This window comes from Antedon bifida, chromosome 4 (assembly GCF_963402885.1).
Source record: "Antedon bifida chromosome 4, ecAntBifi1.1, whole genome shotgun sequence".
Taxonomy (NCBI): Eukaryota; Metazoa; Echinodermata; class Crinoidea; order Comatulida; family Antedonidae; genus Antedon; species Antedon bifida.
The window spans coordinates 33849950-33877428 of NC_136229.1; the positions used below are offsets into that span (position 1 = coordinate 33849950).

Consider the following 27479-nt stretch of genomic DNA (forward strand, 5'->3'; position numbering starts at 1 on the left):
AATTATCTGTTAAGTAAATTAACGTAGTGACACTAACAATGGTACTATACAGAGACAATGCCGCGTATATAAGTTTCCACTATATTATTTAGACTAGCATATATATTTCAACAAAAGCTACTATTATAATATACCATAGAGATATTATAGTGATATATCTCTATGAATATATACAAACAATACTTCAAGAATTGATTAAAATTAAAGTGACCGAGCTTGATCATGATTGATCAGTGAATAATGATGATGATGTAATGATCGTCAAATGAATTAACTTAACTTAAATGTCATTTTTTTTTCAATAAGTTATATACAGTAGGTATTTATTATCCTAATATCATTAGAGTCTACCGTACTAATTAAAACAATTTTGGTAGTAATTAATTTAAGATTACACAATTCAAATTGCCAGCACGCCCTCATTATTTGCCGCACATTTGCAGACAATGTATGTACTAAAGAAAAGAAATGTTGCGGTCCATCACGGTTGTATTATCATAAAACTGATATCATATTTGTACTTTGCTCAATCCACCGTATAATTTTCTCTCTCCCGGTTTTCTGAGTAGCATACGGCATGCTGCCTGTTTAAGGCGTATTTTAAATCAATATTTTTGTGGTAAATACATTAAAATGAGTATTAGTTTTGTGCCACCCACAATCCAAGAGAACCCAGATGGCTGGGGACCCTGTACTTTACCAGATCAGTTCAAAGATATTCCATATCAACCCTTTTCAAAAGGCGACCGTCTGGGAAAGGTAAGTTCTCCGCTCCGCGGTGCCGGTGGTGTGACCAGTCGAATACCGACCAGTCTCAGCGTGTGTGAATTTGTAATTAAAGTGGAAACTATCTGGCTGTTTTTAGTGTTAGTTAGGCCTAGAAATTAAGATTAATTCTAGGCCTCTAATAATATTTTGATATTAATATTAGAATTAGTTAGATACTGTGGAACTATGGCATGCTAGACCAGTGATGTGTTTTAGTTTCAAAATTAGATAAAATAAAAAAAGGCTTGTCACTGTGTAAAATAATTATTTTATTAAGTTTTTTTATATAAATAAAAATAAACAATACTAATAATAGGCCTAGTAGATACTGTACAGTATACCCATACCTAGGGAATATTGAAAATAATTGCTTATTTTTAGAGCAGGTTACAAATCAAATGCATATCTCTATTCTAGCCTATTTCTAGCTAGGTAGGCATATTTTGCAATATCCTATTCCTAACGTCTTAATAAATTGATATAAAGCTAGGTATATGAAATAATTTGATAATTACCATTAACATAAGTCATCTTAAATTTGTATTTATTTCACAGGTATCTGACTGGACTGGTGCCACATATACAGATAAGAGATATTTAGGTAATTATTAGCGTTTTTTGTTATAACAGATTTATATTCCAACCAGCGCTGGAAAAGGATAAACATGCATACAAATAAAAAAGAAATAAAGGCATTTTGACTGAGTCGTATATTAAAGAGGCTAAAAGTATATTATTATAAATCCTGTACTCACTAATAAAGAAATTGTCTACTTGCCTGATGGCCAAATATTTTTTATAGCAACCATTTCTGTCTTGTTTCAGGTCGCTACCAAACACAGTTTGGTTCAGGAACTCAGTACTCCTACTACCATGAGCAAGATGAGTCTAGTTTCCAGCTTGTTGACTCGTCCAAGATACAGAAACCTATCTATCTTAGAAACAGGCTTAAGTTTAATCAGGTATTCAAACTTTTAATGCGTTTACTGAGCTAAGTTCAAGAGTGTAAAAACACAACTAAATATCTCATTTAGCAGATTGTTTTAACAGTTAATAAATTCTTATCTTTTATATATTATTATATATATATATTATTATTATAATATTTTTCAGCGTAACTTGAGGCGTGAAAGAGAACGCAGAGAACAGAAAGACACCAGCAATCCACAGTCTTTGACAAAAGCACAGAAAGAGCGCCAACGACAAATGCGACGTCTACAGAAGCAATTTGGCAAATCAAGATGGAACCGTAATCGTTATGTAAGTTAATAATATGAAAGTTTGTCATTTTTTTAATAAACTGTACTTACTGTACTTACTTTACAGGGGAAAAATGTTGATTAATTATCAAACAAAGCAAAATATAGTACAGGTAAATAAAAATAAGTAATTGTATTTTTATTTATTAAGCAACAACAAAATCAAGTTAAGACCAGAGATGCATCTGTGCAAGTTCGCAATGAATGGCAAGTTGTTGAAGAAATGGACTTCCCTCGCCTCAGTAAGCTACGGCTTCCAGATGTTTCAAGTCCAAAAGACATGTAAGCAACTTCAATAAACTATTGAATTAGCAACAAATATTGCCTAGGTAATACTGAAACAGTACAGAATGTGATGATCACTTGTTATCCCTGTCTTAACAAAGAGATGTGGAAACTATACACCTGATTACTGTACTATGTTCTACTATTGAATTGAATTAAAAGTTGTATAAATGCAGTATTTTAAATAATAATTCAAAGCCCATTTTTTTTCCAGCATTACCTGTGGCGAGGTGGAACAGTATGATAAAGCATACGATCGTATCACGACCAAGAATGAAAAACGTTTAGCAAGGGTCAATCGGATATTTCACAAGGTCACTACAACAGATGACCCTCTTATTAGAAAGGTATACTTTTATTTGTTTCATACAAAAATAATTTGTTTTAATTGTATTTTTACTAACACAGATTAAATGTCACTTTCTGTGACCCCAGAATAATACCTTTTCTAGACTGAAACAGTACATAATGTGATGATCACTTGTTATCCCTGTCTTAACAAAGAGATGTGGAAACTATACACCTGATTACTGTACTATGTTAATTTCTACTTTGAATATGCTAATTTCTACTTTGAATATGCTAATTTCTACTTTGAATATGCTAATTTCTACTTTGAATATGCTAATTTCTACTTTGAATATGCTAATTTCTACTTTGAATATGCTAATTTCTACTTTGAATATGCTAATTTACATTATGCTAGTTTTAATGTTTGTTTTTTAGCTTGTACCACAAGGAAACGTTTTTGCGACCGACATCATCCTGGCTACCATGATGTGTAGTACCAGATCCAACTACTCATGGGATATTGTTGTTCAAGTACGTAAAGCAAAAATAACCCAATGCATTTTCTTTCTTCCCACAAAAATCCATTGTTATGCATCACCATTTCAACATCAATCATTGTGGCACTTTTGAAATAAAATTGGAAAGTATCTTGAGTATTGAGTTATATTCATTACGAATTCTTAAAGTTTATTTCACATTATTTTCTATATAATATACTGTTAGAGGTGTTCCATATTCTAATTTAATAGAGACAAAAAAAATATTGTAGACAGTAGAGTACATGATGAGTATTGTTATCCCTGTCTGAAAACAAAAACTGTAGACAGTAACATTCTGAAACTACTCTGTACCTCAACTCCACTATTTCTAAAGCATAGTGTTTAAGATTTAAGTTCTTTGGACCAACTACACTATTACTAAAACGTTTCTTTTTGTTTTGTTTTTATAGCGAGTTGGTGACAAACTTTTCTTCGACAAGAGAGACAATTCAGAATTTGGTAAGAACATGATTTTGTATAACATATATAAGCCTAATGCATTAGATATAAAATGTATGCAAGTTCTAGGAGAGAGTTATTTAGTAATATGTTACAATGGTAATCAGACTTTAATGTTTTGTATTTTATGTAGACTTGCTTACTGTGAATGAGACGGCATTGACACCACCACAAGAAGAGGGAGTTCACACAAATGCTCCACGCAACTTAGCGCTTGAAGCAACTTTTATAAATCATAACTTTTCTCAACAATGTTTAAAGGTAAATATTATATTCAATAAAAACAAATGAAACACAGTTTTTACTGTATATCAGGAATAACAATAGGGACAGTCAGAATAAAAAAAAATCTTTTACACCAGAAATGGAAAGAGGTTGTAGGTGTGGTGTGTAATACTAGACATATAGATACATGCTAATTGCACACCAGACAATTGTATACAATTTATACTTGTATTTGTATTGATCAAATCAAATCCCAATGTTTCCTAATATAACAGTTGAGAGTATGATGATATTTGTTATCCCTGTCTGAACACAAAGCTGTGGACAATAAATGCTGAATCTTGACTACTGTATTCTATAATTTGTTAGATAGGTTTTTTTTTTGTTTTCCTTTATATTTATTTTAGGTAAGCCAAGATATAAGCACTGTAATTTTCATTATATTGTATAATAAAAGGAATCTGTATCATATCGGCCAGCAGCCCATTGGTGCATACTAATGGTCGTTTGTTGAGTGTTACTCATATTTTGTCCTTTTTAACATTTTCTTTATTGTTTTAGGGAACGGAAAAAAAATTTAAGTTCGATAAACCAAATCCGTTTATCACCGATGACGACGAAGGAGAAGTAGCTTCTGTTGCTTACAGGTATGGTAGGTTTATAAGATAATGTGTGTCTTTAACTGTAAAAAGACTAGAAAAAACAAGATAAATTCTTATCTATGATGTTATTTGTTATCCCTGTCTTAAATGATTATGTGGACACTAAATATCTGAGATAATAAATAAAACTGGATGTTACACAATAAGCTAAATGTCCTTAGTTTCTTCAATTAAACATTGTATTTTTTTTATTTGCTGTTCATGTCTTTTGAAAGTTTTTCTTTTATGTTCTCTTTAATAACTGCTATCAAATTCTGGTATTTTGTTTCTAGGTATCGTAAGTGGGAGCTAGGAGATGACATTGACCTCATAGTCAGGTGTGAACATGATGCCGTTCTGATTGGTTCGTCTGGGGAGACTAACTTTATCAATATCAAGACTCTTAATGAATGGGACACTAAGGTTAGAATTTCCTGCCACATTTTCTTCCATTTTGGATCAGACTTCAGTGTTCATAACTGTGTAACAGTGTTCATAACTGTGTAACAGTGTTCATAACTGTGTAACAGTGTTCATGTAACTGGCGATTTACTTTGCTCTTAAACTTAAACAATTGATTGCGTTCTTGTTACCAGGCAACAGCTGCAGCTGAGTGGCGTCAGAAGCTAGATAGTCAGCGAGGTGCAGTGCTAGCTACTGAAGTAAAGAACAACAGCTTTAAGCTGGCCAAGTGGACGATGTGTGCTCTTATGGCTGGCTCTGACTATATAAAATTTGGGTAAGTATGGTGTAGTGATACATTTACACATTCTTTGGTATTCTGGGTATTAAAAAAAACAGAAATGAAAACAGCATTACATGCAGCTTAACTGAATTATTCACAAGCTTCTTTTATTTGAAAATGTTGATGGCTTCTGTGTCTAATCAATAAATTGATATCAATGATGTTATTTGTTATCCCTGTCTTAAAGTTAATATGTGGATACTATTATATCTGAGATAAATATTGATTACTTTCTAAACAACATTATGTTGCAATTGATCTGGTAGAGTCATCAAAATATTATGTGGGTGGAAAAATAAACATATACTGTGCATATCATAAGTACCATTGCAGTATCGTGCATAATAAACACCTAATAATGCTGTCATATTTGTTTCCTGTGAAGGTATGTTTCACGTGTAAACCCCAAGGATTCATCTCAGCATGTCATCCTAGGCTCACAGCAGTTCAAACCAAGTGAGTTAGCAGCACAGATCAACTTAAACATGGACAACGCTTGGGGCATATTGAGGTGTATTATAGATCTCTGCTTTAAGCTGGATGAAGGCAAATATCTCATTCTTAAAGATCCTAATAAGGTAATAGTCAATCTCATTCTTAAAGATCCTAATAAGGTTAGTCAAAACTTCTGACCATTTATTATCACAGTTGTTTTTTTGTTGTTTGTTGATGGGTTGTCTTTGTTTAGTTTATTTCCTGCTCAGAGTCTAGATAATTATAATAATCAACAAACACTCAAAGAACTCTGATCTTTACGAAATAGCGCTATATAAATGTTGCATTGTCATTATAGTAGATAGATGCCTTTCAAATTTGTTTTCCAGTGACATTCTTCGACATTTTGTTCTTTTTCAGCCAATGATTCGAATCTACAACATCCCAGATAGTACATTCAGTTCTGATGAAGAAGACGAAGATGGTGATGATGAAAATGAGGATGATGGCGATGATCAATAAACAATAATCACTAATATTTCTATTTGTCACATGTCCCAACAATTCCACTCCTAATTAATTGAAGTATACTTTTACTTAAGCTCTGTCTACACTATCAAAATATTTGACATTTGACAAAAAAGGTGTGCCCAAATATGGTAGCGATATCATCATCATGTCCATATATGGGCACGTCACATAATAGAGCTTTATTAAATTTTGGTAATACATTTTGTCCTGAAATACTGTGTTGATTTTTAAAAACTCACAATAATACTCACAGGCTTTGTTCCAAGACAGACATGACAGATTATTTTAATGTCTTCTTAAAATCATATTATTTAACAATGTATATCATTATCTCAATCTAATAAATTATCAATATCATTACACTAAACTACAATATGTTGCTTTCTCTTATTTATTTTTCTACAATTAATAATTATTTTTTTTAACATCAACTTATTTATTTTCAAATTGTTCAATAGTTGAAAGGAAGGTGTTGCTGTGAATGTTGCTATAACATGATAACATGATTCATGAATCTTTGCTTTTCTTTTTCAAGTCTTCTCCATCACTTTCTGTTGATTTCCTTTTCTTCCCTTTAACTTCCAACATACTTGGGTCAAGTTTATTTGCCATGTGATGTGTCCATAAGGCTATTTCTACTTTGTGAGGAGTCCACTTCTTTTCTGGGTCTAAAAAGTATTTTATATTTTAACAAACAAATAGTGCTACTGTAATATAAAATTTACAAGCTCAAGTAGTACACATGAAATGCCATATGTGCCAAAATATTAAGTCTGTCTGGAACCCAAACTACTGTATTGTGCAGATAACAAACAATATAATAGTTTCAACCCATCGTAAAGTAGTCTTTTTGATAACTACCTAATTCCTGGCAATTACTCTACAGCTTAAGTTAGCCCAATTTCCCCCTTGCCTCACCTTGCTTATTTAACCTACTAACACATTCTTCTATGCTCTTCATGTATTTATCAAAATGTTTAGCTGTGTATTCTAGTGGTGTTAGACCTGGAATTGATAGCATACTTTCGTCTGCCATAAAGGCTACCTGGTCTGGTGCTCCTGCTGTCAATATTGCTGACAAAGAAACAATACATTAAAGATTAGAGAAGTATTTTGGTTACCATATTGGCTGCTCCAATAAGCCCACCAACAAAGAATTTTGGACTATTCATAAATTGTTAACCTTTGTATATGTCCTATTTTTTTAATGAATGGTAAACACTATTTGATGCAAGAAGAAACTTTAGTCCTAACTCAACGTTTGAAATACTCTATTAACCATATGATAGTTGGTCAATCAACCAATGTACCTGAAGCTGTAGCTGGTCCTACTGCTTTGAGGACAACAAGGTCCTTAATAGCAGCTTTTATGTTTGGTAGGTTCTTGAATGCCTTTGTGCTTGTTGTCTCCACTAACTCGGGACTGTTGGTCTGTACAAGCTCAGTGAGACGTGGACGAAATTTACCTCTCTGAAAATAGATGATGAAAATAACAGCATTTCAGATGTTTTCTATTAAAATGTATATCATTGGCATTTATAAGTTGAGGTTGGACAATTCCTTTAATTACTACTACATTGGAAAATGAACTTTATATGTAAAATAGTTAAATGAAGTGCTGCATTACAGTTTGTGAAATTTAGAGGGTGGGGGAGCTGGGACCATACAGACTCACTGCCAGTTTCCACTTCATTAGTTTGCTTAGTTCAGCATGTGTTAAGTATTTGTCTTTCCTGCTTTGAATGTCACCACTCAACGTTTCTTGGTACCTTTATAATAAAACAAACTTGAACTGTTGAATGAACTGTATAAATTATTATATATATAATTATATATACTAGGACTACAGATACTGTATATATATCAAACTTCGTAACTCTTTGTACTCATATTTAGTTTGGTTGTAGGGAGGGGGGAGCCGTGATAAATAATTTATTTCTTATTTTAATGTGCATGCATGTTAGTTTGTGGGATAAGATTAACTGTACAAGGTTTGATATAGCTCCAAGCATAAACTTGGATTGTTAGCTGTTTATTTTTATTCTTTTTACCAGTTGTCTAGCTCAATCAAATTTTTGCCTGCTCCAGGTTTCTTTATTTGTGAAGCTTTAAGTTGTAGAACCTGTTTGTAAATGCCCAATACTCTGCTCCACTCGTCAACATCATTGCTTTCGAAGAAAGATGATGAAGGCATTGATGTTTCTGGAAAAAAGTATTATTTAGTAGGCCTATTAGTATTATACTACCATAATACATTGGTTTAAAAATATTTAAACCCAGTATTCAGCTAGTACAACTAGGTAGAACACCAGGGACAAACACAATCAAATGGTAGTTCCTACACCATAGACAAATATTTTCCCCAGGAAGATTAGTACTCTAGGCCTACTGTATTATAGGGAAAAACTGCATGCAAGGCAACATATCTCCCTGCCTTGCAAATGCATGTGTACTCAGTCACTTGTAATAAAGAAGACTAGGCCTAGCTAGGTACTTAGAATCCCTGAGGCTGGTAGAATACCTGCTGCAATTGGTCTAGTCAACAAACAATATAATGGTTTAATATTACAGTTGTACTTAATGGAACAAAACATGGTTTAACCAGTAACCACCTAATTAGCCTAGCTATCTGAAATAAATATAAAAAACGCACTTCTCTCCCACGTGGGTCGTCGCTCCTCACTTCCCGCGCAAATGGGCCAATCAGATATGTCCGTCTAAAGCCACGCCCACTAAGTCTCCACCACCAGAGTCCGAGTATACAATTTAGTAGTACAGCAGCCTCCACTTCTTCCTTAATATGCAAACCAATTTATTTTCATTTATTTTTTTTAACAGAAACGGTAGAGTCAAGAAATCGATCACCTAATTATCGCCTATTTATGGGTTCTTAGAGCCATAGACCCCTCTTATAATAATGGAACGATCCATTCAGTGATAAGAGTACATCGACTTTCCAACAAAAGCTCAAATATCTTATTTCTCCAGTTATTTTATAAATTCTTTTATTTCTATTAAATCGATGTAGGCCTACATTTCGATCTATTATACAACATTTCGATGTGAACAATAATTATATATTTATTTAATTGTTTCCTTCATTGTTTTGCTTATAACTGTTATTGAAAATGTTATTGAACTTTTTACTTTCAACTTAACTTTCAAATTCTTCTTTACTTCTTCTGGTTCTAGAAAACCCAGATATATCTGAGATCTGAGTTTTCTAGACACCCTCCTCAGTACAGTACTTATGGTTCTAATATTGAGTTTTATTTAAGTGTCAAATCTAAACTTCTAAGAACACAATGGAATATAGTTGATCATACACATATTTTTATTGCTCTTTCAACCCTTTTAACATTCATACTAAACTTGGATATTTTCATTTTACAAATGGCCTGCTTGCAGTAAAGTGTATTTAGTCACAAATTCTTCCGTGTAGTTTCCAGCAAGTGCCTTCATAGCGCGCCAATGCAGCTTGCTCACCATCTCCGGCTTACCCATTGCAGGATCCATTTCCAAACGTATGTATTCTAGCCAGAGTCCTGAGAGAGAAAGTCATTTGGTATTCAATTTGGGGCGTAAATAAGTTATTCAAAATTGTTGAATGAATCTAAAATGGTCAAATGCATACCTGGATTTGTAGAGCCAGCTTCTTTAACTGCGTCTTCATAAGCTGCTCTGATTCTTCCCACTTTTGGACTTTCCTTTAAAAAATACAATTCATTCATTTTAAGATTACAAGACTTTTTCTTCGGTAAATTTCAAAATGTTTATGTCAATTCCAATGTTTTGCATTAGAATGTGTTAAGCACTGTCTACACTATCAAACTAGTTTGACCAAAAAAATGTGATGTGCCCAAACATAGTAGTGATATTCCCAAATATGGTAGTGATATGACATCATCGTACATCACATTTTTTTGTCACATAAAGTTTGATAGTGTAGAAAGCTTTACACACTTACCTCTGACAACTCTATTTGGATATATTTGTGATAAAATGCAGGTGGCAAAGGTCGAGAGCTAACTAATTTCTTGTAAGCCTTCCTTAGTTTACCAATGCCTTGTGAGACAGCCCAGTCTAAATAATGCTCTGTAAAAACCATTGAGATTTCAGCCTTTTCACTTAATCCTCTCTGCAGGTAATAAAAATAGATTTTTTTCAATTTTAGCAATTATTGTTCAAGTGTTACACAGGGGCTTATCAAGCGGTTAGCTCTTGGGTTGCACGATCCTCCTCTTCATTTTGATATCTATTTTTGACAGACTATTAATCTTATGTTATCGGTCCCCTCCCCTAGATCAATCAAAGACCAACACATATGTTTATAGTGATCATTTTTTACTAAATAGACTACCCTCATTAAATTATTACTGTATTATAATATATTAACAGTAACAAGCTTCATCATTGTTAGACACAGCACGTTCTACTATTATGTGCAATTTATTACTGTATTAAAGTTATATTATTATAGAAATTGTACCATAGAATATCACCATCATTATATATTATGAAGAAGTAATATTTTTTTTTATATTTCATAATTTCTTAAAATTCATCATCCATTCATAGCATCTTTTATTTCTCTTTCTAATATTGTATTAGGACCATTAACATGTCATTAGATCTTCTCAAGTAGAGGTCTAATGTCCGGTATATTACCTCCATTATTAATTCTACATTATTTGGATCATTCTTCTTGTACCAATCCAAACTGTATTCCCATAGCAACAAGGCATCCTTCAAAATCAACAATCAAAGATTAGTGTGAAAATGACACATTTTGTTTTCTTTTGTAAAGAGATACAGATCAACTTTATTCCATCCTTCACAGGAAATTCACAAGGTCACAGTTCAAGAATACAATAATGATGAAATGAGACAATTATCTCTGAAACCCACTTCAGGTTTCCCTTTCATATTAATCAAATGAAGAATTATGCAGAACTCACCTCAGGTTTAACTTTAGTAACAGCTTCATCAATCAACTGACACATTATCTTCTTACTACTTTTATCTCCTACAATTTAAAATTGAATTTAATATTACTGTACATTGTTATTAATTTATTTTTAATAACCTTTTACTTTATTATGTTTCATGTAATGAGATAGTTCTATACTATTTCATGAGAATTCTTTAGCAGTGGGAAAAAATATGCTTGTTTTTCTTCTTTTGATTTCATGACCTCACTGACCTGTCTCTAGTAAAGCTGAATGAAGAGTTAACCTTTGACTCCACAAAGCAACACTATCTTGATATGCTTCAGTTGCCATGACAGCCGTTGCTGTCGCTTTTTCTAACATACCAAGTCTCAATAATAGGCGAACCTTTAAAAACAACCAAATAATGAATTTTATTGTTAAATTCATGCCAGTACTGAATTTAGACATTTGCTATAGACTCACCTAATATACTACTATATGTATACTTATCGTACTGTATAACTCACCCATTTGTTATAAATATCTACAGATAATTTGCTATGTTTACCAGCTGTTGTAAGAACTTGTGTTGCTTGCTCAACTCTCTAAGTTAAAACCAAAAAATGTACATTTCATAATGTGGTGATTTAATTGAATGGATAATGTAATTCTTAGAAGCATGTTATTTTCTATGTACCTTTTCCTTGAGTTTTGTGGAACCATCTTGGTCAATTCTTTCTAGACAAAAGGCAGCATACAAGCACCATATCTTGTCTGTATTTAACTTTGTTGAAGCTTCCTCATACACTTTATAACACTGCTCTTCTAGCTCTAGCAAAGTAAAAAACATAAATTATTAACTAACTTTTAAGTTTATCCTATGTCAATTTAACTTAATATTATCACAAATGATCATTATGAGTTGTTGTACATTGTCTTACCCTGCTGTTCACCTGTCTTCAATGTTAAACACCTCCTAGCTATTGCATCCCACACTAATTCATTTGATGGATGACTTGTTTGTACGCTGAAAACAACAATATGGTTACACAGGGATAAAACATTTATTTACAATAAATACTAGGCTTTTTCATGTTTATAGGGAGCTATACTAGTTAATAATGTGCAGCATTTGTTGATTTGTATTATTATTCATAATTTAGACAGTCAACCTACTCTGCATATATTTCATCTTCCAGTTTTTGTGTAAAATCAAATTGCTTTAAAATAGGAATAAAGGACATGTGGAAGTTGGCGTCATTGCTGATGGCTTGCAATGCTTTCTTGTACACTACTTTGGCTGCTAGACCTTCCATTACATTATCTGTCATCTCTTCTTCATCAGTTTTCATGTTTCCTTGCTTCAGCAAGGCCCAGCGTTTTCGTATCTATTAAAATAAAAGACATTTTACAGTTATTTGTAAAGTTAGTGAGGTGAAGTGTCAATCAATATTGAATGAAATATTGAATGTACATTCACTTACTTTATCAGCGTGCATAAGCTCCATTCGAAAATACTGTAAGAAAAAATAACAAATATTAAGACCTTGAAAACAAAAACACAATACTGTAAATTGAAATGATTTAATATAACTTACTGTAAAAATTGAACATTACCTCCTGCCATATCTTTTGAGATGTTGGATGATGTCGAAGGGCGCGCAGCAGGAGACTTCGAGCATTCTCAGATGAGTTGTTATCCTCCATCTCAAACTTGGATGCCATTATCCACATACCTTAGGATTTAAACAAGCAATTTTAATCAAATTAAATTGAGTGAACAGACCTGGTAAGAAGGCACTACCATCCCTAGATTGTTGCCATGGATTTTACTACATACCTGGATTGTTGCCATGGATTTTCAGCATCTTTGTTAGCATCTTACTTAACATTATTTTCTTATTCTGTATGCAAAAGCGGAAATGAAAATAGTAAGAAAATACAAAGCATAGAGATATTATTACATTTAACAGATTTTGTAGAAGACTTTACAAGTTCAACTTTACCCATTTTTTGAGGAATTCCATATAAGACAACCAAATGTTGAGATCATCGGGAAACAGTGTACATGCCCTCTGAAATAAAGTACAAAACATTCATTGTATTATAAAAATGATTGTGAGTATTTCTTATACTTTAAAGAAAGTGAGATGATGCACCAACCTTAAATAGCCTGGCAACCCTGGAGACAATATTAAACTCAATTTCCTCTTTCTTGAAAAAGTATCTGATTTTCTGAAATAAAATTTATTAAATGTATTTATTAACTGTTTCTTTTTTGTTATCACTATGACACACAGACATTGTGGTATTCAGTTGTATTTTACCTCTCGTCTCGTCTTAATCAGGGTCAGCAGACTTATTTCATACTAAAATAAAGGAAATAATGTACGTTATTTTAGATTGTTTTCAAATTCTATACCAGTATTTAATTAAGTTACGGATTTGTAAAATTACAACTATTTACTGAATTTACCTGTATATAACGTAAAAAATCGTCTTTTTCTTTCTGTCTACGAACTAACCGATACTCATAGCTTCTTTTTTTCTTAATTATTGACCTGCAATAATATATAATTCAATTTGTGAAATAATATAACATTTTAGGCCTTAGTTTAGTCATTAATTTTAAAACTTAAAAATCAACAAATCAATATTTTAATAAAAAAGTCTTCATTTTTAGTAACTAAAATCAATGGCACACATCACACAGTCTGTTTACCTGAGCAGACTATTGTACCGATGTTTTCATATAATAAAAGTTAGCCTAGGCCTATCCCAGACTAAAAGGGCCTACCCTACAAGAGCGCCTCACGGCCGCGATGGTCTACCCAACTCGCTCGGGCCCTGGCCATTAGCGCGTAAGAAGGCCTAGCTAATTTATAAAAACGACCTGGATTTTAAAGCTATGCATACTTAATCTCTGAATTTGTAAATAGGCCAACTCTTTCAAGTTGTTCGAGCTCTGGCAGAGCTTCTTCGATACTTTGTTGTACAAATTCAGCCATCTTCCGTCAAAATGTGATCGCGTGGCCACGATCCGATAAAACAAAAACACACATAAACAAAAATTACATGTGCTTTGTGACCTCACCATAAAATTTATTTTAATAAAAAAATGTCTTACAAAATAAATTATTTGTTTACTACAGATAGGTTTTAAAATAATATAAAAACTCAATATTGTATAATTGAATGTCATAAACAGTTGATAAATTTTTTAAATAAGCACAGTTAATGTTAGTGGCAACATTTATTAGACCACTTGTGTGCGTCCTAAGCAACAACATGGCGGACAATTCAGAAGTTGAAAGTGTAGAAATTAAATCTAATATTATTTTACAAGCTGTTGCAAGGCATGTAAATTGTTTAAATGAAGGGACACGAATGGTAAAGAAAAGGGCACTTGATGGAATAAGAAAAGAAACATTAGGTCGTATTCCATTGCCAGAAAAAGATGTTTTACAAAAGGTTTTTGATGGATTATTGAAGCCGCTGTTGAAAAGTATAGGAGACCAGGTTGAGAAATGTAGGGAGCTGTCTATTTTGTTAGTGGGTGATTTTATGGAGAGTGTTTCGAATCCAGAAATGTTCCTCCCATACCTGATACCAACAATAGTTCAGCGGCTAGGGAATCAAGATATTGTGGAAAATGCAGAAGAATTAAGGTTTAATTTGGTTGAATTGTTGACGAAAACGGTTGATTTGACAAACAAGAAGATTGCACCATATTTGGATGACATTGTAAAGATTATGGAAAGGACAATATTAGATCCGTATGCGGAGGTCCGCAAGCAGAGCTGTGTGTGTACATGTAAGGTTGCAAGAGGGATACCAGAACATTTCCATATGCAGTCCGAATCTTTAATAAACCCACTTCTTCAAAGTATCAGCCATCAACATTCCAAAGTGCGAGTACAGTGTATCATTACAATAGGAGACGTTTTACAATTTGGAAGTCACAAGCCTATGGAAAATGTTATCTCGCATCTTACGCAACGTCTGTTTGATCATGCACCGTCGGTTCGGCTAGCCATTACAGAGATTGTTGGGTGGTGGCTATTGGAATTTGTTGATCGCTATTCGTTCCATCATAAATTAATTCCAATTCTGCTAACCAGCCAATCAGATGAACTTCCAGATATTAGTCAAAAGGTTATTATTATTTTCAACTGCTAACAAATAGGAAGTTATTAAAAATACTATTATATCATCATATTTATATCATCATATCATATTCTCATCAATAAAAAATAAAGAAAATGAATTGTAGCCAAAACAATGAATTGTTAAAACAGTTGATTTATTGAAAATTAATTCATTTTTTTTTTCTTGCAGGCTTACAAACTGTGGGATGAAGTTGGTGCCAAGTATGAAGAAGAGAATGAGGAAGAATTGAAGAATAAAATGAATTTTGTTGAAGAATTAGAGATTGCTCCGGGAATTGGTAAGGAGTGTGCGTCATACTACCTGCATATGTAGGTACTGGTAGAGTGCGAGCAATGTGAAGAAAATATAAACTTCTTTTTTTTCCCTTTAAACACCGTACAATTTTTCAACAGTTTATACTGATGAATTATTCACTTTCAATTCTTTGTTCTTGTGTTCAGCTTCTAGACCTAGACTTGGATGTCGTACATTGATTTTCCGAAATATGTCCAAGATTTTACCAGGCCTTCTAAAAGACCTAACAGACTGGACTGTTGCTAACCGACTGATGTCTGTGAAATTACTTCACACTCTACTCATCAATTCTGAGGACAATAGCACACAGCACATGGAGAAATTACTGACAGGAATGTACAGAGCGTGTGCAGACGAGGAGCCAGAGATTGTAAAAAGGGTATGTATTCAAGAATATTATTTTTCCGTATACATCCATCTATAATTGTTGAGACTAAAACATTTTCACTTGAATTAAGTCTACACATCAGGACATATATGGTGCAGTGTCTGATAATGATCATGCTTATAACTACAGTATATCTAAGTCTCATTCAAGGCTTAAGGAGTGAAATAGTCTAGTTTAACCGTTCCTTGAGGTACAAGGAAACGGCATGCTAACCATCAAGCTCATACATTTATTATTTCAGTCTTAACAATTTAATTCTTTAGGTCATTAAAGCAGCTGAAATTGTAGGCTGGTATGTTTGTCCAGAGGTGTACTGCAAACTGATTTTACCCAGTCTGAAGAACACACAAAGTGCTCATGTCCTCATGACATTGGCTGCTATTATTAGAGGCTCAAGACCTGACTTGTTTGAGGCACACATGAGTGAAATATCAACCACATTAGCTGAGGTTGAAGTCTGTCGAGTTGAAAATGTAAGTTTTTTTTATTTAAAATGTTATTTTTTTTGGTGTAATTTTTATTTAACCCAAGAAGCAGCTACAGAAATTTTAAATATAACAATATTACAATCATTTGTACCTCCATTAGGCATTGTACCAACTGCAGTTAGTATCCTGTGTGAATGCCATCATGTCAACAGGAAGTAAATATCCAGATAGACTCCAGTCATCCAGCCTGCAATTGTTTACAGTCTTATTGAACATGCTTGCACTGGCTCGCGATGAACATATTCATACTGAGGTAAATAGAATTAGAATTCCAATATATTTACAGACAGAAACAAAAAGATTAATGATAAAGTTATTAATATTAGGGATTTGTTTTTATTTATTTATTTTAAAATAAATTTATACTGGTTAAAAACATATCAGGTAATAGATATTGCACCTGTTTTACATATGGTCCTGTTTTTTAGTAGACTAAAAAACATTTCATAAAAAGACATTAAAAAAAACTTACAATAAAACTGGAAATCACAAAAAACGATATTTAGAGTATGGACTTACCCCTGTACATAATGTTGAATTTGTGGATACAGGTAGTATTCTGATAAAGAGAGGAGTGGCAATCATGCAAAGTTGTTGACAGGACACTATATTAATTTAATGTAAAAAGTTGGTAAATTACCATGTTTGTTATGTGATAAGACATTGCACATAATATAAAATGTTAATTTTGTTCGTCAATAGGCCAACAGCTCACTGAAAACACTTGCAAACATCCAGGGTTTGAGTAACACAACTGAACTGTATGAAAAACATACAAAAGATTTACTGGAGACTTTGAAGGGAAACTACAAGGATTGGAACAATTATTCTTTGGAACGTTTAATTTTTGACACTTTACTTACTGAAGCAGGTATTGTTTATTTAAATATCCTTTAGCATTTTAAACTGTTCAGTTCAATATTAATATTCTACAGCTCCAAGCTAATAATTGAGTAGTACAGTAATTTAATCCAATCTTATCAGCCACAAGAAACCCTTCCTAGAGAAGGACTTTAGGATTTGCAAAGTAGATAATCAAAGATGTTAATGATCACAGAGGGCTGTGCTTAATCGCAGTGTGGAACATTTAATAGTAGTGTTTGTTTAGAACATTATTTGTAATAAGGTTGTGAGGTAGTTTCCCGAATGATCCTAATCAAAACAGTACTGAGTTTGGTCTGCTAGCATTCCTCATAGAAGCATTAATGAAGCAAGCCTACCTGTACTGGTGGTGACTATAGAATGGTCCTGAAATAACGACTATGCTTCGGCTTTAATTGATAAATGATTGAAATATTATATTAGTGTAGATGTGTTGCTATATCAAATGTTCCGTATAGTATACAAAACTCTGTAATAATGACCATTGTTTGATGATAAAAGAATGTATAACTGTTTGTTGACAGGAGCTATTCTTGGTGCTCTTCTAACTGATATCGTTCCAATGCTGAGTGAAAACCTTCAACCAACTAAAGATGCTGAACTTAGACTTAAGTTCTTTTCACTCTTATCACGACTGTTGATGAATTCTGGTGCTTCAATTGATTCCCAGCAAGGCTTTGGTTCTTTTGCCACCATAGTAGTTAAGGACATGATACTACCAAACTGTGTCTGGCATGCTGGCAGAGTGTGTGCAGCTGTCAGGACCACAGCCGTATCCTGCCTCTGGGCTCTCTTTCAAAGTCAACTTCTCACTCAAAAACAGGTACAAACTTTTTTTTTTTTATTTGTTTACTAATACTATTATTTATAATTAATTGTTCAAAATCATCAAATTCCACACCAACAGCCAAAGCTGAAAAGGTCGGATTTCAGGTACAAGAAAGCTTAAAATTATAAAACTCTGAGATTGTTAGTTAAACCATATTCTTCATCATTACTGTACTGTATCACCACATATTTCATAAAATATTTAAAACTTTTATAAAGACATATACTATATAAGGACATATACTATATAAGGCCATATAATATCATTGTGTCTTTTAAATAAATTACCATACACATTTTTCTTTCAGGCAATTGATTTATCAAAAGACCTGTTGACACAGTTGAAAAGCCTTCTAGAGGACGAGGTAAAATCTACCAGACTGATTACTTGTCGTATTTTCAGCAAGTTTCTACTTGTTTGTGGAAAGAGCTTTGATCCAGATCACTTACACAGTTTTTATATTGAGTTATTAAAACGACTGGACGACAGCAGCGATGACATCAGAGTAGCTGTTGCTAAAACCTTCTTGATTTACTTCCAATGTTTCCCTGTGAACTATGACACGTCCTTATATGGTGCTCACTTGCAAGAGATGTATAAAGGACTGTTGGTACATCTTGATGATCCTGATGCACACATTCAACAGCAACTCCTTGGTAGGACTTATTTCTTTTTCTCTTTTCCTTTTATTTATTTATTCTTTAAACTTGGTGACCTCTTCAGAGGGCCCAGTTTGACAAAAGAATTACATTTTTGGATACATAAAACAAATAGAAAACCACCACTATTTCCAGCAAACAAAGATTTTCAGATTTTTATTTTTTTATATAAATTAGATATAATAATAAACGATGAATTGAATTCTAAATCTTGCATCCTTGTTTCTGTTAAATAAAAGTTTTTAAAAAGAATTCTTTTTTAGTTGATAGGTGTAATTTATTTATTTCAAACTATTAACCAGGCTGCCTACTAGCCTGTAAATACAACAAAAACATATTTCTTTAACTAACATTAACTTTAACTAACTAACTTGACCAGCATCAAATTCTGAGGTCATTACCAGCTAGAACATTAACAATAAAATTGTTGTTGTTTGTTTTACAGATGTGTTAAAAGAAGCAGGTAAAATCAAGCCATCACTACTACTAGATGAACTTGAAGCTGTCCGACATAAGCACAGAACTGACGTCTACTGCCAGAAACTGTCTGACCATCTCAAACCAATCTTATGATCTTTTAAAATTTGAAAGTCCACCAATTGTATATTAATATCAGAAAGTATTATTCAACCCAAACCAAGGTATATTACAATAAATGGAAATAATGTTCCACTGATGGATGAATGAATGAAAAACCCAAACATACAAATAGATTCTTTATGATCAGATAGTGATTGGAAAGTGGAAAGAATAGATATATATGCTTTAATTTGGGCATGATTGGAGTCGAAAGGAGAAATAACACTATTGTACTATTGCACTTATATCAAATTAATTAATTAAAATTATACTCAATAGGATCAAGTAACCTCTATCATTGACACTAATATGGAGTAAAGCAAAAGTAATACAAAATTAAACATATGCTCACATTTATAATTTTAAAGTAAAGATATGAATTAATAATTACTGTAGGACAGTTTGGAAATTTTTAGTGGATTAGTTTGTTTTATTAAACTGTTTTGAAATCTTATTCCTGTAATGTTGGTATTTAAGTGAGTGTACTTTAGTACTGGTGATGACGTGGGATTTACAATAAATTTTCAAAATTTTTTCTTAATATTTGTTAAAGTTATCCTTTATTTTTAAAAGTCAGTTTTATATATCATCATTTTTGCCTTTTCAATGCTTGGACTCATTCATTTGGTGAATGTTGGTTGCTATTTTGGAAAAAGGTGCGTTTTAAAAACTTTTTTTACATAACTTTGTAATTTATGTATTGTGTTGGCAAGGTCGTTCCAAGGTTAAAAATGAACATTCAGTGTTTGGACGTGTAGTTGCAATGTACTCGCTATCTTTTATTCATGGAATTATAAACTGGAAGTAAACTTGTGTACTTCGCTGTTTGTTCAACAGGACTTGTGGAAACCAATCTTGCAGAGGTTTTTGCCACCATCCGAGTGAATTGCCAAATCTGCTCAATACATCCATAACAATTGATGTTCACAAGTTTTCGAAGGCAAACTGAACAAATATGAATACAGTCATGGCATTACATCTATCTGCAAGAAAGTTCACCACAAGGACATGGTATTTAAATGTATAATTGTATGTCAGTATGTAATTGTTAACACTTTGGTTTATTCCCAATTACAATATTCAATATTACACCAAAACAAACAGGTACTTGTCAGTTTAGTAACCATTTAAATGTACGGTACATGCCAGACAACATTCATAACACAAAAAATTGTTACCATTAAGAATGGAGGTGAATATATACTGTATATGTGGAAATATTTGAAATATTAACCTACTACTGCACTCCCTGACCAATTTTATTTAACATCTATATATTTTTTCTACACTGTTTAGTTGTTATATTTTAATGATGATTTATTTCTTGTCATCGATCGATGTTCAACAATATTACGAGTTACATTATTTGTTCGTTTTTAGAATGACGAATTTATTGACATCATGATACCGCATTCAATTTCTACAGAGGCCGTCTGTCAAAACTATGGTTAGTTTCTTTTTCACATCTTTTACTAAGGTACGAACGCGCGCCCTCAGGCAATATATAACTGTACGAAAAAAAGACATAATTATATGACGTCACGAGTGGTTTCCAAGGAAAATTGATTACGGATTCGTCGTAAATTGTTGCTGCAGATTAATTGTTGATTCGTAGAAGGGTGCCTTGTAATAGCTGCCACATTTATAATCAATTTAACTAGCAGTCGGCATCTGTTTTCATCAATAATGAGTTGTTTTTAATATTTTAAATAATTAAAAGGTATTCCGTGCACCTTTGGTTGGTCCTGCTGCAGTTGACAAAAATCTACAGATAGCTCACCTGAAATATTACGTAAGATGGGTTTTTATTCCAAGGTACGTAATATTATTTATCTTAAGTGGATATATTTTACTTTGTATAATAATTTATGTGAGTTAGAAACATAAGTATGATTTAGAATATATTGATAATGTTATTGTGTTTTAAATGTCAAACTCGCCGTAGACATGTATGTTGCAGCTGCCGCCGGATAGCTTATCTTGCAAGCAGTATTATGCGAACATCGTGCATGTAACCTTTTTGCGTCGTAAGAACATTTATTAATAAAATAATGACATGTTAAGGTAAACAACTTAACTTCGTAAAATGTTAATGCAATCCGCCGCCGACAACTCAGTACGCTATGAAGAAGATGGACACATTGTAAATGTTTAATGTTATCATTTTATAAGCTTAAAGAGAATAGCAGTCTCAGTAAAAACAAAAAGAAAACACGGGATAATATTGTACGCTAAAGACCCACAGTCGAATAGGCTCTGATACGTTAATACTTGATTTATTTTAAAATCTATATTCTCGCCGACCCCTCCGTCACAACCACACCCCTCCGTCACAACCACACCCCCTTCGTCACAACCACACTCCTCCGTCACAACCACACTCCTCCGTCACAACCACACTCCTCCGTCACAACCACACCCCCTTCGTCACAACCACACTCCTCCGTCACAACCACACTCCTCCGTCACAACCACACCCCTCCGTCACAACCACACTCCTCCGTCACAACCACACCCCTCCGTCACAACCACACTCCTCCGTCACAACCACACTCCTCCGTCACAACCACACTCCTCCGTCACAACCACACCCCTCCGTCACAACCACACTCCTCCGTCACAACCACACTCCTCCGTCACAACCACACTCCTCCGTCACAACCACACTCCTCCGTCACAACCACACCCCTCCGTCACAACCACACTCCTCCGTCACAACCACACTCCTCCGTCACAACCACACTCCTCCGTCACAACCACACTCCTCCGTCACAACCACACCCCCTTCGTCACAACCATACCCCCTCCAACTTGAGTGCACTTAATTTGGCTTGGCCAGATCATCACGTGTCAAAAGTGCTAAATTTAATACAGTATACAGTAATTATAATGTATAAACACAGTTTATGCTTATTTCCGTATATTTGTATTATATTTTATTAGGTTATGGACTTTTTCCTTGCATTTACACTATAATATAATTGTATTCAATTAGTAAATATGAACAATTTAAAACTAATTATTACTAAATAATAATTACGCAGTGTTTGAGGTCTATCTATGCGATGTAATATCTTATTACATGGCCTTCTGTCTTCTGTTCCTATACTTGTTCTAACAGTGGTTTTACTCATTAAGTCACTCCATCAGGAAGTTAAGTAACAGCTCGACCGTTATTAAACCAATGATTTGTTGAGTGTTATTTTTCATTAGCGTTCACATCAACGTTTCTGCCGCGTCAAGTTAAAGTGCATTAACGCGAATTTTTACTCGTCAAGGGTAAACAGAGATATACTAAGGTGATATAATTGTCGCTTAAGCGTGGTTCCCACTAGCGACGTAAGGACGTGACGCAACGTGAGTAATTTGACCAATCACAAGCGATGGATTATTCGAACAGTGGCTTGTCATTGGTCAACTCGCTTGCGTTGCGCGTACGTCCTTGCGTTGCGTCCTAGTGGGAACCACGCTTAAGTGATTTTACCAATCACAAGCGATGGATATTCTAACAGTCGCTTGTCATTGGTCAACTCGCTTGCGTTGCGCGTACGTCATTGCGTTGCGTCGCTAGTGGGAACCAAGCTTGAGTATTTCGTTTCCCAGGTCGATGTACAATACTGTATTACGCGAGATTTGTTCGCAGCCAGGATGACCATAGTGTGATTAACTAGGCCTATGTTGATGCCACATCGATCGTGTTAGATGTATTCTGTAGGAAAACATGATTAATGTTATAGTTGTGAACAGATTTCTTTCGATGTAAGATTCGAGACGCCCTAATAATAAGTAGACCATCACTGAAAAACTAATTTATGTGTATTCATTCATATGTTACTGTTATTATTACATATTTAGTTCATGTTGTTAATTATTAAATTGTCATATTTTTTAATAATTATAATTTGATTGCATTAGTTATTGTTATTATTATTGTATAAATCCAATGGCAAATTACTGAAAATAATGACAATGCTATGGGTATAAGTGGCTGGATATCAATGAAGATATAAAATAAGCAAAAAGCTAAATCAAAACAGACATAAAAAATAGCAGAGGTTTCGGGCAACACTAGCTCTTCATCAGTGTATAATTATACTATTGTATGATAGATGATGATCCTATAGGAGATGATTTGCTTTTTATTCGATAAAATATTAGAGTACATTTGGGATTTCAGAGATTTAGAACAAAATACAAACCAATACTTATTTCAAACTATTTAGAACATTAGTATTGTATTTGTCAATTAGACGAAAGTGTTTTTTTCTCTCACTTAAATTAAATAATAATATTGGCTTAATGCGCCCTCATCACACAATTATATTTATTAATCTATGTTCTGTATATTGTATTACAATAAACTTTGACTTTGATTTCAGACTGGATCCGGTATTTTGTCAAAGTTCAGCCAGTTTATCTGCTGTCAGTCGTCGTCTTGTTTTCCTTGTGACTATTCTTCCCATGTTGACGAAGATGACGACGATGACGACGCATTTACCGATTCAAGAGACAGCTATCCGATCTGTGCCGAACCTCCTTGCCGAACAGTTCGACAGCCTTCGGTTGGCTCCTCTAGAAGATCTTCAAATTCCGATTCCCGTCGTTCGTCTACAGATCGACGATGCAGTATTCCTGCACCGTTAATCGATATGAAACCGATTGAGTTCTGGTCACCAACGACCAATTCTGAAATGGTGCAGCCACGGACCCCAACGAGGCGTTTTGGGGCTGATTTTCATCAGTTTTCTGATGCTCAAATTGAACCCAAGCTTTATGGAGTACCGGAAGATGAAGACGATCTCGAAATTCAACATCTTGGAAAGATTCACTTTGGTGTTCGATACGATTTCACAAACGAACAGTTGTTAGTAAGAGTGGTGAAAGCGCGGGATTTGCCCCCGCCTGTTGTATATGATCCAGATAAGATTGATTTAGCTCATTCAAATCCTTATGTCAAAGTGTCTCTTTTACCGGACCAAATAAACTCGAAGCAGACAGTCGTGAAAGCAAAGACTCAATCTCCTGATTTTGACGAAAGTTTCCGATTCGATCTTGCGTACAGGGAAGCTCAAAGAAGACTACTACACTTGTCTGTTCAGGATTTTGATAAATATTCAAGACATTGTGTGATTGGTGAATATACCATGCCACTGGATGGAATTAATTTAATGAAAGGTGCATATATATGGAAAGCTCTTCAGCCTAGTGCGCATGTAAGTCACGCTTTCATAATCTTAAAACAAATTAAATAGCATGTTTTCGATAGTACTTCTTATATTGCAAAGGTCAACTATGATATAGCAAGACAGATTTACGAGAGAAATGAGATTATGACAATCGAGAATCGGCTCTTAAATTATTTATTTCAAACACGTTTTTAGAAATTTTAAATACCAAAAGGTGAACGAACAACGCTTAATAAATAGAATATCAGTTTCAGTTAAAGTACAGATTAAAATTACACATAAAGTTACCATTCTAAATGTGTGTACTAACTTAGTATGATACCAGGTCTAGGTAATGACGTAATGCCGTAAGCACAACGCAAGCGAGTTGACCAATAGCAAGCAACAGTCAGATAATCCATCGCGTGCTGATTGGTCAAATTACTTGCGTTGCGTCCTTATTTGCGTTCTAGTGGGAAGAACCAAGCTTGAGATACGTAATACGACTTTTAAAACTTCTTTTCTTATCTCTGTATACAACTATAGAATAACCCAACACGTGGAGACATTTTGGTATCTTTGAACTACCTACCAGTTGCACAGCGTCTTCAGCTTGATGTCATCAAGATTAAGCAGCTTCTTCAGACAGATATCAATGGCGGTTCTGGTAAGTACACTTCTTCACTAACTTAACGATGAAACAGATGAACAATTTTCTTCTATTTTCAAGTTCTCTGTCTTACTGTGTCTCTGTCATGTCTGATATTCAGTCAGATATTTTTGCATCATACATTAAAACAACAAAAACAATGCTATAACAAATGTTATTTGTCTTTTCAGATCCTTTTGTTAAAATCCAACTGATACTAATGGACAAAATAATAAAAACGAAAAAGACTTCAGTGAAGAAAAACACAATTGACCCAGTTTTCAATGAAAGTTTTCACTTCAACGTGTTGCCATCGTCGCTGGATAAAATCGTGTTTGTATTATCTGTGTTGGACTATAACTGTAAAAGTCGAGATGCTGTGACGGGACAGATCAACTTAGGCAAATACTCATCAGGTGAGAGAGAACCTTGTTAACCGTGTCTGATTGAATTTAATAGATCTTCTTTTATAAAAAAAACAGAACAGAATTTGTTTTGGTCAACCTGCCCCTTCTTCTTCTTCGTCGTAATTTAGTTTGGCCAATTATAAGGCTGTTATTTTAATCAGGTATCATTTCCAAAATATTGTTACAATTTGTTTTGGTCAACCCTAACCCTGTATTTATTTAAAAGCGGGTCGCCCCTAACTTCTTCGTCGTAATTTAGTTTGGCCAATTATAAGCATCATTTCCAAAATATTGTTTCGTTGTCCCTTAACTTGTAGGTTTATCAGAAAACACACACTGGCTTCGAATGATTGAATCACAGCGTTCACCTGTCGCCCAATGGCACGCACTCAAAGCACCAGACCAATGTGGCGGTCTCATCACCATGCAGACCAACCCATCCATGTCTTCATGATTACACTCCACATGGCGTCACTACACGTCATACGGCGTCACTACGCGTTATACGGCGTCACTACGCGTTATATTGCGTCACTACGCATCATATGGCGTCACTACGGTCGTGACTAACGGTCCTCTACTACATAAACCGGTGATCATCAGGACGAGGATGTCGAACAACGATAACACGATGACAGCAATTATCTAACTTTATTAATAATCTTTGGCAGCGCGGATATCATACAACTCTGTGCTCAACATCTATATAATATTATTAGGATATACAGAATTCACAATGAACATTGTGGAAATCACTATACAAGTTTAGTTGTTGACATGGAACACATGCACAAAGCAATACCTTACAACAATAACAATATATTATTGGTTTTGCGTGTTTCATATAAAAAGTTTGTTAAGAGTGCATCCAGTAGTCTACCAATAGGTAGTGTTAGATCATTGAACGATGTTCTATTTACCTCAACTTCGCCTTGTCAGCCAGTTTGTCAAGATTACGGTTCTCTACATTTAACGAATACCGTTAATATCTCCAATAAATAACGCTTTCCATTCAGTAAAACTTCTTTTTTAAATGGCCAAATTTCGCCCGCATGATATTACTCATTTATTTTTGACATAACTGGTTACTATAACATGACTGACATGCGCAGAATTACATAACGTGTTCTGCGCATGATACTTCAACATGTTTAAAAAGTCGATGTTTTGGTCATTTATTTTTTAACATATCTGGTTACTATAACATGACTGACATGCGCAGAATTACATAACGTGTTCTGCGCATGATACTTCAACATGTTTAAAAATTCAATGTTTTGGTCATTTATTTTTTAACATAACTGAAATGCGCAGATACACATAACGTGTTCTGCGCATGATAATTCAACATGTTTAAAATGTCAATGTTTTGTTCATTTATTTTTGACATAACTGGTTTCTATAACATAACTTGCGTAGATACACATGACGTGTTCTGCGCATGCTACAACAATATGTTTCAAAAGTCGATGTTTTGGTCATTTATTTTTTTGACATAACTGGTTGCTATAACATAACTGGCATGCGCAGAATTACATAACGTGTTCTGCGCATGATACTAAATTTCTACCCTTTTATTTTTCGACAAAACTGGTTACTATAGCTCTATTTTTTTTCGAAAAAATCCCTGTACTATATTACAGGGATTTTTCCAAAAAATGGCAAAATTTCGACCCTTTTATTTTCGACAAAACTGGTTACTATGGCTCTATATGATGATTTAAAGTAATATATGCGCATATATAGCCATATTATTGCATAATAATTGAATTTTAAAAGTCGATATTTTTAGCAAAACCCATTATTCGACTCTGCGCATATTTATTATGCTATAGTAACCATTTATGTCAAAAAATAAAA

General features: G+C 33.8%; 6 protein-coding genes and 1 non-coding gene across 8 annotated transcripts in view; 5 read left to right on the top strand and 2 right to left on the bottom strand.

Moving 5' to 3' along the window:
• The window catches only part of LOC144840516 (protein tweety homolog 1-A-like), a 58405-nt gene extending 35403 nt beyond the window's left edge, over positions 1-23002 (top strand). Inside the window, exon 15 of the transcript XR_013611932.1 lies at positions 22987-23002. The gene's annotated coding sequence lies outside the window, so the exon portion shown is untranslated. The remainder of the gene's footprint in view (positions 1-22986) is intronic.
• On the top strand, positions 534-6545 carry LOC144840517 (eukaryotic translation initiation factor 3 subunit D-like). Its single transcript, XM_078696351.1, has 14 exons — positions 534-759; positions 1324-1369; positions 1594-1730; positions 1882-2028; positions 2179-2309; positions 2527-2659; positions 3039-3134; positions 3553-3601; positions 3735-3862; positions 4388-4473; positions 4761-4890; positions 5064-5206; positions 5598-5790; positions 6068-6545. Exons 1-14 carry the CDS (start codon positions 634-636, stop codon positions 6167-6169), a joined length of 1647 nt encoding a protein of 548 aa, XP_078552477.1. The 5' UTR covers positions 534-633; the 3' UTR covers positions 6170-6545.
• On the top strand, positions 5362-5433 carry LOC144841639 (small nucleolar RNA R38). The gene has a single exon (XR_013612046.1). It is a non-coding gene; the product is annotated as a small nucleolar RNA R38 (small nucleolar RNA).
• LOC144840520 (uncharacterized) lies at positions 6554-8954 on the bottom strand. Of its 2 annotated transcripts, none has more exons than XM_078696355.1 (6): positions 8832-8954; positions 8230-8380; positions 7854-7947; positions 7489-7648; positions 7097-7252; positions 6554-6846 (listed from the first exon to the last, which is right to left on the bottom strand). In XM_078696355.1, the coding sequence occupies exons 2-6, from the start codon at positions 8370-8372 to the stop codon at positions 6686-6688; spliced, it is 714 nt and encodes a 237-aa protein (XP_078552481.1). In that variant the 5' UTR covers positions 8373-8380; positions 8832-8954; the 3' UTR covers positions 6554-6685. The 2 variants fall into 2 exon arrangements, with proteins under 2 accessions (XP_078552481.1, XP_078552480.1); XM_078696354.1 differs by lacking the exon at positions 8832-8954 and adding an exon at positions 8700-8817.
• Positions 9198-14161, bottom strand: LOC144840515 (U3 small nucleolar RNA-associated protein 6 homolog). Its single transcript, XM_078696344.1, has 18 exons — positions 14026-14161; positions 13586-13670; positions 13437-13478; positions 13273-13344; positions 13116-13184; positions 12950-13013; positions 12727-12845; positions 12594-12626; positions 12286-12497; positions 12051-12136; positions 11807-11940; positions 11637-11714; positions 11382-11514; positions 11137-11204; positions 10847-10924; positions 10146-10316; positions 9813-9885; positions 9198-9723 (listed from the first exon to the last, which is right to left on the bottom strand). The coding sequence occupies exons 1-18, from the start codon at positions 14115-14117 to the stop codon at positions 9566-9568; spliced, it is 1767 nt and encodes a 588-aa protein (XP_078552470.1). The 5' UTR covers positions 14118-14161; the 3' UTR covers positions 9198-9565.
• Positions 14397-19939, top strand: LOC144840512 (dynein axonemal assembly factor 5-like). Its single transcript, XM_078696341.1, has 9 exons — positions 14397-15264; positions 15448-15556; positions 15720-15952; positions 16225-16434; positions 16550-16702; positions 17152-17320; positions 17856-18154; positions 18468-18816; positions 19265-19939. Exons 1-9 carry the CDS (start codon positions 14398-14400, stop codon positions 19390-19392), a joined length of 2517 nt encoding a protein of 838 aa, XP_078552467.1. The 5' UTR covers position 14397; the 3' UTR covers positions 19393-19939.
• LOC144840518 (synaptotagmin-17-like) lies at positions 20974-26925 on the top strand. Its single transcript, XM_078696352.1, has 5 exons — positions 20974-21213; positions 23778-24611; positions 25110-25230; positions 25404-25628; positions 25937-26925. The coding sequence occupies exons 1-5, from the start codon at positions 21196-21198 to the stop codon at positions 26071-26073; spliced, it is 1335 nt and encodes a 444-aa protein (XP_078552478.1). The 5' UTR covers positions 20974-21195; the 3' UTR covers positions 26074-26925.
• Positions 26926-27479: the final 554 nt, after the last annotated feature.

Bases quoted from the DNA above. Each gene is read 5' to 3' on its own strand.
- LOC144840517 (XM_078696351.1), top strand. From the start codon at position 634: ATGAGTATTAGTTTTGTGCCACCCACAATCCAAGAGAACCCAGATGGC. The intron at 2,029-2,178 runs GTAAGTTAATAA...TTATTTATTAAG, and splicing joins GATGGAACCGTAATCGTTAT to CAACAACAAAATCAAGTTAA. The intron at 3,602-3,734 runs GTAAGAACATGA...TATTTTATGTAG, and splicing joins GAGAGACAATTCAGAATTTG to ACTTGCTTACTGTGAATGAG.
- LOC144840520 (XM_078696354.1), bottom strand. From the start codon at position 8,772: ATGTTTTGTTCCATTAAGTACAACTGTAATATTAAACCATTATATTGT. The intron at 7,649-7,853 runs GTGAGTCTGTAT...ATCTATTTTCAG, and splicing joins TAATGAAGTGGAAACTGGCA to AGAGGTAAATTTCGTCCACG. The intron at 7,253-7,488 runs GTACATTGGTTG...TTTCTTTGTCAG, and splicing joins AGGACCAGCTACAGCTTCAG to CAATATTGACAGCAGGAGCA.
- LOC144840518 (XM_078696352.1), top strand. The intron at 24,612-25,109 runs GTAAGTCACGCT...ATACAACTATAG, and splicing joins CTCTTCAGCCTAGTGCGCAT to AATAACCCAACACGTGGAGA. The intron at 25,231-25,403 runs GTAAGTACACTT...TTGTCTTTTCAG, and splicing joins AGATATCAATGGCGGTTCTG to ATCCTTTTGTTAAAATCCAA.
- LOC144840515 (XM_078696344.1), bottom strand. From the start codon at position 14,117: ATGGCTGAATTTGTACAACAAAGTATCGAAGAAGCTCTGCCAGAGCTC. The intron at 12,137-12,285 runs GTAGGTTGACTG...TGTTGTTTTCAG, and splicing joins GAAGATGAAATATATGCAGA to CGTACAAACAAGTCATCCAT. The intron at 9,886-10,145 runs GTAAGTGTGTAA...TATTTTTTAAAG, and splicing joins TCCAAATAGAGTTGTCAGAG to GAAAGTCCAAAAGTGGGAAG.
- LOC144840512 (XM_078696341.1), top strand. From the start codon at position 14,398: ATGGCGGACAATTCAGAAGTTGAAAGTGTAGAAATTAAATCTAATATT. The intron at 16,703-17,151 runs GTAAATAGAATT...GTTCGTCAATAG, and splicing joins ATGAACATATTCATACTGAG to GCCAACAGCTCACTGAAAAC. The intron at 17,321-17,855 runs GTATTGTTTATT...GTTTGTTGACAG, and splicing joins CACTTTACTTACTGAAGCAG to GAGCTATTCTTGGTGCTCTT.